Genomic DNA, 9,575 nt, shown 5'->3' on the forward strand with positions numbered 1-9,575 from the left:
CGTTCGTGAAATATAAAAAACCAAGAAGAGGAGTGCAGAAAGGACTACAGGGTGAAACTGGAAAAAGCCAAGAGAGAGATATGTCTGGCAAAAGCATAGGCAGAAGAACAAATGGATAAAAATGTAAAAAAGGGAGACAAAAATTTTTTTCAGATATATTAGTGAAAGGAGGAAGATGAAAAATGGAATTGCTAAACTAAAAGATGTTGGGAACCGATACTTGGAGAGTAATGAGGAAAAAGCAAATGTGCTAAACAAATACTGAAGAAAATCCTGGAGAAGGACCGAGATTGTCTGGCAAAGTTACATGAGTAAATGGAGTAGATTCTGCGCCGTTCACAGAGGAGAGTGTTTATGAGCAACTTGAAAAACTGAAGGTGGACAAAGCGATGGGACCAGACGGGATCCATCCCAGGATACTGAGGGAGCTCAGAGAGATTCTGGCCGGTCCTATTAAAGACTTATTCAACAAATCTCTGGAGATGGGAGTGGCTCCTGTGGATTGGAGGAGAGCGGATGTGGTCCCTATTCACAAAAGTGGTCACAGGGATGAAGCGGGAAACTATAGGCCGGTGAGCCTCACTTCAGTTGTTGGAAAAATAATGGAAGTGTTGCTGAAAGAAAGGATAGTGTACTTCCTTGAATCTAATGGGTTACAGGATCCGAGGCAACATGGCTTTACAAAAAATAGAGTCGGCAGCCATGTCGGGCAAAGAAAAGAGCGGCGGGAAGGCTCGCGCCAAAGCCAAGTCGCGCTCGTCCCGCGCCGGCCTGCAGTTCCCCGTCGGCCGCGTGCACCGCCTCTTGCGCAAGGGCAACTACGTGGAGCGGGTGGGCGCCGGCGCCCCAGTCTACCTGGCCGCCGTGCTCGAGTACCTGACGGCCGAAATCCTGGAGCTGGCGGGCAACGCGGCCCGGGACAACAAGAAGACGCGCATCATCCCGCGCCACCTGCAGCTGGCCGTCCGCAACGACGAGGAGCTGAACAAGCTGCTGGGCGGCGTCACCATCGCGCAAGGCGGGGTCCTGCCCAACATCCAGGCCGTGCTGCTGCCCAAGAAGACGGGCTCGGCGGCGCCCAAGAAGAGCGCGCAGCTCTCGCAGGAGTACTAGTGTCGAGGAGCTGCTGCTGCTGCTGCTGCTGCTCTTTCCCGCCACTTTTGCAAGGGAAGCCAAAGCTGTAACCCCGGTGCTCTGTCAAATCAAAATGAACCAAAAATCCTCCTTCTTTTCAGATCTGCTTTGGGGAAATGGGCAGCAGGGACAGACCAGTGGTCCTGCCCCATTCAGGGAAAATGTTTCAGTTTCATTCAGCCTTTCATCGTTTTGTCTTTCAAATATTTTGTAGCCTCTTCCTCCTACCTAAACAAAATAAAAGACCAATGTTAGATCCTAGCTTGGCAGGGTCCACATTTCAAATCTGACATTGGAGGAGATTTTGGATATTTCAACTTTTCACGTAGTGGAGTTTTGGAGTTTTTGGATATATGGTGATTTTTGTAGAAGCAGTTAAAACAACTTTTTTGTTTTGGGGACTCACTTTTATAATACTTTTTTCAAAGCCAGCGTTACCAACATGGATTAGTTCGTTGTATGATTGTTAGCACCTGCAACAACCTACAAGTACACATACTTATATTTCCATCTTGTGAAGATGAGTGTAACAACATTGGACTTTGTATTTATCATCTGATCTCATTTTCTTCAGGATCCAGCTAAGTACTTTTTACACTGCTTGATATCTTTTGAGTCAGATTTGATTTAACCAGTATTGAAGGGTAGGTAGGCAGGTGAGTGCAATGATGTAGTTATAATATATCTTTATTCCTTAAACCTGTTGGTTTTGAATAAGATTTCACACTGAGCACTCTAATACATATTTTATTATATATATTTTCTATTTTTTGATGAATAATTTATAATTACATTCAATTTATTTTGATATAATTTACAAAAGGTAAATCATGCCAAACGAACCTGATTGAATTTTTTGATTGGGTGACCAGAGAGCTGGATTGAGGACATATGCTAGATGTAATTTACTTAGATTTCAGCAAAGCCTTTGATACGGTTCCTCATAGGAGGCTGTGAACAAACTTGAAGGGCTGAAGTTAGGACCCAAAGTGGTGAATTGGGCTAGAAACTGGTTGTCGGACAGACGCCAGAGGGTGGTGGTTAATGAAAGTTGCTCGGAGGAAGGAAAGGTGAGTAGTGGAGTCCCTTAGGGTTTGGTACTGGGGCCAATCCTGTTCAATATGTTTGTGAGTGACATTGCTGAAGGGTTAGAAGGAAAAGTGTGCCTTTTTGCAGGTGATACCAAGATTTTTTACAGAGTAAACACCGAATCGGGAGTGGAAAATATGAAAAAGGATCTGCAAAAGTTAGAGGAATGGTCTAATGCCTGACAACTAAAATTCAATGCAAAGAAATGCAGAGTAATGCATTTGGGGATTAATAATTGGAAGGAACCGTATATGCTGGGAGGTGAGAAGCTGATATGCACGGACGGGGAGAGGGACCTTGGGGTGATAGTGTCTGAAGATCTAAAGGCGAAAAAACAGTGTGATAAGGTGGTGGCTGCTGCCAGAAGGATGTTGGGCTGTATAAAGAGAAGCGTAGCCTGTAGAAGGAAGAGGGTGTTGATGTCCCTGTACAGATCATTGGTGAGGCCATACTTGGAGTATTGTGTTCAGTTTTGGAGACCGTATCTGGCGAAGGACATTAGAAGACTTGAAGTGGTCCAGAAGAGGACAACGAAAATGATAGGAGGCTTGCGCCTGAAGATGTATGAGGAGAGACTGGAAGCCCTGAATATGTATACCCTAGAGCAGGGGTGCCCAATAGGTCGATCGCAATCGACCAGTAGCTCACCAAGGCAAAGTGAGTCGATCATCCAGGACTCACTTTGCCTTGGCGACCTATTGGGCCGATCAATCTTCCTCTCCCCGACGTCAATTCTGCCATCGGAGAGGAAGTTCGGGCCAGCCAATCGCTGCCTAGCTGGGTGGAACTTCCTCTCCGACGGCAGAATTGATGTCGGGGAGAGGAAGATTGATTGGCCCGAAGCAGAGAGAGCATGGGGCAGTGTCGGCGTCGGCTTTAGGGCCTGTTATCCATTGGTGGCGTTTGGGTTCTGTTCCCCGATGGCAGCGGCAGTGGCTGTGGCTTGGGGAAGGGCAGGGAGAAAAAAAGAAAGGGTGCAGGCAGGGAAACAGAAGGAAAGAAGAGAAACAGAAAAAAAGAAAGGGGGCATGAAGAGAAAAAGAAAGAAAGGTCAGGGAGAGAGGAAGAAAAAGTTGGGGGAGGGAATGAGGTGTGGAGGAGAGGAAGCATACAGGCTGAAAGAAAGATTGGATGCACAGTCAGAAGAAGAAAGTGCAACCAGAGACTCATGAAATCACCAGACAAGGTAAGAAAAATGATTTTATTTTAAATTTAGTGATCAAAATGTGTCTGAATTTATATCTGCTGTCTATATTTTACAATATGGTCCCCTTTTACTAAACCGCAATCGTGGTTTTTAGGGCAGGGAGCTTATGAGCGTCGAGAGCAGTGCTGGGTATTCAGCGCAGCTCCCTGTGCTAAAAAATGCTATTGTGGTTTAGTAAAAAGGGAGGGGGTGGGTATTTGTCTATTTTTGTATGGTTGTTACTGAGGTGACAGTGCATAGAGTCATCTGCTTTGACCTCTTTGAAAAAGCCCCGGAATAGGAATGATAATTAACAATTCTATGCGTACAGTGTGTGTGGTGTTTTTTAAAAATTTTATTGTTGGTAGATCATTTTGACTTGGTCATTTTAAAAGTAGCTCGCGAGTCAAAAAAGTGTGGGCACCCCTGCCCTAGAGGAAAGGAGGGACAGGGGAGATATGATTCAGACATTCAAATACTTGAAGGGTTTTAACGTAGAACAAAATATTTTCCAGAGAAAGGGAAATGGTAAAACTAGAGGACATAATTTGAGGTTGAGGGGTGGTAGATTCAAGAGCAACGTTAGGAAATTCTACTTTATGGAGAGGGTGGTGGATGCCTGGAATGCGCTCCCGAGAGAGGTGGTGGAGAGGAAAACGGTAACTGAGTTCAAAGAAGCATGGGATGAACACAGAGGATCTAGAATCAGAAAATAATATAAGTACTGGGCAGACTTACATGGTCTGTGTCTGTATATGGCCTTTTGGGGGAGGATGGGCTGGAGAGGGCTTCAATGGCTGGGAGGGTTTAGTTGGGCTGGAGTAGGTTTTGACGGAGATTTTGGCAGTTGGAACCCAAGCACAGTACCGGGTAGAGCTTTGGATTCTTGCCCAGAAATAGCTAAGAAGAAAAAATTAAATTGAATCAGGTTGGGCAGACTGGATGGACCATTCGGGTCTTTATCTGCCGTCATCTACTATGTTACTATATCTTTGTCAGACAATGAGGTTGTGGGTTCAGTTCCATGCTGCTACTTGTGACCCAGGGCAGGTCACTTGATCCCCTCATTTCCCCAGGTACATTAGATAGATTGTGAACCCACCAGGACAGATAGGGAAAATACTTGAATACCTGAATAAATTAATGTAAACTGTTCTGGGCTCCCCTGGGAGAATGGTACAGAAAATTGAATAAATAAATAACAAAATAACACTCAGAATTTAGGAAGTTGGTTGGTTGAGTGGAGAACTTTTCAGCACCCCCTTGTATAGAATAGCACTGGGTGACATCTTTGGGCATGAGAACTTACATCAACTATAACCTGGCATAAACCCCGGCTTGCAGGTTGGGGCTGTATCCAACTGTATAAAACTGCATACCATTTTCCAGAATGTCCCTGACCCACCCATTCCTCTCTCATGGCCTTATCCCCTTTGCAGTTACACACAAATGCATGGGTGCTATCCTATAGCTGTAAGTGTATTTCCATGCCAATCTGCTGTTTCAATCCCTTTTCAGTGCCTTGAATCCATCAGAACGTATTCATAAGCACATAAGCAATGCCTCTGCCGGGTCAGACCTGAGGTCCATCGTGCCCAGCAGTCCGCTCACGCGGCGGCCCAACAGGTCCAGAACCTGAGTAATAATCCTCTATCTATACCCCTCTATCCCCTTTTCCAACAGGAAATTGTCCAATCCTTTCTTGAACCCCAGTACCGTACTCTGTCCTATTACGTCTTCTGGAAGCGCATTCCAGGTGTCCAACACCCGCTGAGTAAAGAAAAACTTCCTAGCATTTGTTTTGAATCTATCCCCTTCTAATTTTTCCGAATGCCCTCTTGTTCTTTTATGTTTTGAAAGTTTGAAGAATCTGTCTCTCTCCACTCTCTCTATGCCCTTCATGATCTTGTAGGTCTCTATCATGTCTCCTCTGAGTCTCCGCTTTTCCAGGGAGAAGAGCTCCAGCTTCTCCAGTCTTTCTGTGTATGAAAGGTTTTCCATGCCCTTAATCATTCGTGTCGCTCTCCTCTGGACCCTCTCAAGTATTGCCATATCCTTCTTAAGGTGCGGTGACCAATACTGAACACAGTACTCCAGGTGCGGGCGCACCATTGCCCGATACAACGGCAGGATGACTTCTTTTGTTCTGGTCGTAATACCATTTTTAATAATACCCAACATTCTGTTCGCCTTCTTCGCGGCTGCTGCGCATTGCGTCGTTGACTTCATTGTTGTATCCACCAGTACACCCAAATCTCTTTCAAGGTTACTTCCCTCTAATACTAATCCCCCCATTTGGTAGCTGAACATCGGGTTCTTTCTCCCTATATGCATGACCTTGCATTTCCCTACATTGAATTTCATCTGCCAAAGTTGGGTGCCTAATTAGTGCCTAATTTGGGTGCCATTTATAGAACTCCATAGAAATTGTATTATATTTCTGCAAACAATTTCTTGTGTATACTTAGCAACTGCTGCAATGCAGGTGTAAAGAATGCAGGTTCTTTTTGCTCACATTCTCTATGTCACAGACATTTTCAAAAGAAAACTTCAAGAGGAGTTTCCATTTGAAAATTAGCCTGCAGCTGTAAGAGCACAAAGTGCCCCTGAGACTGCAAGCTCCACAGGCAATCTCATTATTGCCCTATTAATGTTAAAAGCAGTACAGAACTGTTGCATTTAAAACACAAAATCTTAAATACATTGGAGTATGCCAGTCCAAATTAGGTCCATCTCACTATAGGTTTATGAGCTAAAAGAATATAAATGAAAGCTAAAAAAAAATATTCAAAATGCATAGCAGTGAGCCTGTTGTAGAAAATTGCTAATGGCTGGCACAACCCTCAGGCAAATTGTTGAGGCAGCAAGAAGAAGCATCATTCAAGAAACAATTAGGCTTTCCTTTGGGGGAAATGGGACACAAAAAAGAATGAGCCCTGATAGACCATTCGACCTTTTGTCATTCTCCAGAAATTTTGCTTGTTCTTTGTAATTCTGTAGAATAATGGTTCAGCAAATTGGCCTCAAGCAATATTGCTTTCTACCTGAATATATTCTTCTCACTAGCTCCCTACTGAGTCTGATCACCCTCTTGTACTGCTGCAGATAAGGTAAATGCTAGACAGACTCAACCCCCAAAAAGACCACAGGTGACTTGAGAACTTATTCAAAATGCATCTCTTACATCCTGCCAGTAACTCTATGTTCCAACCACAGAATGCTTGGCATTGTAGATGAGAATAATAATTTGAGCAATCAATAAACAGAATTCCATAATGTTTGTTAGGTAGGATATGTATATTGTTGAGGGTAATGAATGATTCTGGCGAATGATTCTAAGGTCAGGTTTTAATTCCTGCACAACTAATATGAGCCGTTAAGTATATTGAAGCTGTACAGGGCCTCACATTAAACAATTATCTGTATATACACACTGAAATACAAAACCATTATCAGATCAACATTATAAATATATTTAACATTATGGTTTTCTACAAGGGTTCATATAAAAGTCTCAGTTACATGTATTCAGCTCTGGATTTCCTTTGGCTTCAAGGCTCACAGCCTTTGCCCTGTGAGGTCAACAATTCTAACCCTTGATGACACTGACAGAAGGGAACCTCTGTGCATATTTACATTTGTGTAAAACAACTCTGTTGGAAAAGCCCAAATAGAATTGCATCAGATTTGAAGCTTTTGTAAGTGCCCTGGTACATGTTATATGCTTCTGCTTGTATTTTATAGCATACAAGCGTAAGTTGCAACAGTGTCCCAACTCCACTCCTGAAAATAGCTCTGCTCATGCACTAATAGGCTATTAGTACATATTTTAAAATGGTTTTGTTCACTTGCCTGTAGCTTTTCTAAGAAAATCATTTTTTTAAAATCAATATGCCTATAGCCCTTATGCCTGCACATTTCACTTATATGCAGTGGTGTAGCAAGGGTGGGAGGCACCTGGGGTGGTGGCAACCTCCCTTCCCCTCTTCTCCACCCCCCCCCCTCTTTCCACACGCACTTCCCATCCCTTCCCCTGTACCTGCTTAGCTCCCCGGCGCAAGCAGCATCTCTATCTTGCTGCCCGCACCAACGTTGGCTCTCCCTCTGACATCACTTCCCAGTCATGAGCCCCAGAAGTAATGCCAGAGGGAAGCGCTGAAGCCAGTGTGAGCAGCAAGTTGGAGCTGCTGCTTGCCATCGAAGAGTTAGAGGTATGGTGGTGGGGAATTGAAGGCGTTCACGCGGCAGAGGAGGAGTGGGAAGGAGCGAGGGTGGAAAGGAGGAGAGGTGCCAGCGCCCCCTCCAAGATGCCACCTGGAGCAGTCCGCCCCTGCCCTCCTCACTATGCCACTGTTTATATGTAAGTACAGAGAGATTTGGGCAGATTTTGGAAGGCTCACGTATTCCACCAAATGTGTAGCAGTTAGAGTGGGGTATGGGCCTGTGTCTCCATTTCTATGGTTGACTACACCGCCCACTAGGCTACTCCAGCCTTATCTGTTCGCCGAGTCTCTTTAATTTGAAAGAAAACTCTGCAATGAGAGGGCATAGGATGAAGTTAAGAGGTGGGTAGATGTGTGGAACAGTCTCCTGGAAGAGATGGTGGAAGTAGAGACTAAGTCTGAATTCAAGAGGGCCTGGAATAGGCACGTGGGATCTCTCAGAGAGAGAAAGATAATGGTTACTGTGGATGGGCAGACTAGATGGGACATTTGGCCTTTATCTGCCGTCATGTTTCTCTGTTTCTATGGAACCTGAGAAAGGAAAAGTCAGGAAGGAATTTCAGGCCACTATAAATAAACTTTGCAGAATTTTGAAATATTGTGTGCAGAATTTTCAAATTTTTTGCGTAGAATTCTGCCAGGAGTAACAGTGCAAATATGCCCAGATAGGTTCAATAGGAAAAATGGCCTGGTTAAAACAATTTGTTAACCAGCTTGTTGACATCTTGGGTTTTTTTGTTTTTTTTTAAGCTGGCTTCTGATTGACTGGCAGAGTTTTGAAAAGGTTATTTTAACCTGCTCACAGATAGCTCACATTTTAACACTGGTTGTCACACACAAAAAAAATAATAATAACTTTGGCTTTTATTCTTTCCTTTTCAATTTTTAAATGAAGTTCTTTTCTTAATGAATGTGAAATATATATTGTAAACCGTTTGGATCCTTTTTTGGCTGTTACGCGATATATAAAGTTTTTAATAAACATAAACATGTCTGCTGTTATTTATTTTTAACAATGTGTTAGTAAAAACTGTTATAATAGCAGTAATGTCAGCATAGCCAGCTATAGCAGATCAAGTAAAAGCTATGAAACTAAGATTATGAAATTAATTTCTTCGCAAAGTGATCATTGTTATTGGATAGAGGAGTAACATTGCTAGCTGGCTCCAGATTTTCTGGACAGGCTGATCCAGTTCTAGTTTTACTCCACTACATGCCCGGAACTGTCGTTCTGGTTTTGTTTAGGGAATTCAATAAAGAAATCAGAGCTAAAACTCCTTGATAGAGAGGACTGGAATCAGGAATCAGGCAGAGATTTGAACCTTGGGAAATGAAAAGTAATAACATAATGGTTGGATCAAAGTAGGGATAGCCTACCCAGCGACACCACCAGGGAGTTCAAGGAAATGAGAATGTTGAGAGTGTGGCCCGCTTGAGAGAATAGGTCCTTCAATATGTTGAATAAAACAGCCTCATCCATATGAGGCCTAAACTTTCTGTCTTGCATATATCAAATTGTCAAAATGCAGGTTGAAGTTTCCTATTACACTGTGTAATGGAGTACTACCTCCTTAACCAACACTTCAGATGTTCCCCTTTTAAACCTCCAAACCATTTACCAGTCTTCACAACCAGCTAAGTGTTTATTTGTTTATTGAAAGCTTCTATACCGATACTACCGTAATCACTGGGAAGTCAATTCAGAGTGGTTCACATGAGCTTCTGCAATGGTGTTACAATACAGAGTTAGAGTGTTTCTGTGATGGTTTCCTTACATGAGCTTACTTCAAGTTTCAAGTTCAAGTTTATTAAAATTTGATTAATTGCTTATCGAGCCTTCTAGGCGATGTACAATATAAATTATGGGAATGCATATAGCTTTGGTAAACAAATGTGGAATAGACTCAAACGAAGACAGTAACAGATGTACTCGAAACATGGCG

The 9,575-nt window shown here is 43.3% G+C and overlaps 1 protein-coding gene across 1 annotated transcript; it reads left to right on the forward strand.

The window, feature by feature from the left end:
• The first annotated feature begins 702 nt into the window (after positions 1–702).
• LOC117359628 (histone H2A-like) lies at positions 703–1,113 on the forward strand. The gene has a single exon (XM_033942786.1). It carries the CDS (start codon positions 703–705, stop codon positions 1,111–1,113), a length of 411 nt encoding a protein of 136 aa, XP_033798677.1.
• The last annotated feature ends 8,462 nt before the right edge of the window (positions 1,114–9,575 follow it).

This window comes from Geotrypetes seraphini, chromosome 4, assembly GCF_902459505.1.
Source record: "Geotrypetes seraphini chromosome 4, aGeoSer1.1, whole genome shotgun sequence".
Taxonomy (NCBI): domain Eukaryota; kingdom Metazoa; phylum Chordata; class Amphibia; order Gymnophiona; family Dermophiidae; genus Geotrypetes; species Geotrypetes seraphini.

Coding starts and splice junctions, on each gene's coding strand:
- LOC117359628 (XM_033942786.1), top strand. CDS start 703: ATGTCGGGCAAAGAAAAGAGCGGCGGGAAGGCTCGCGCCAAAGCCAAG.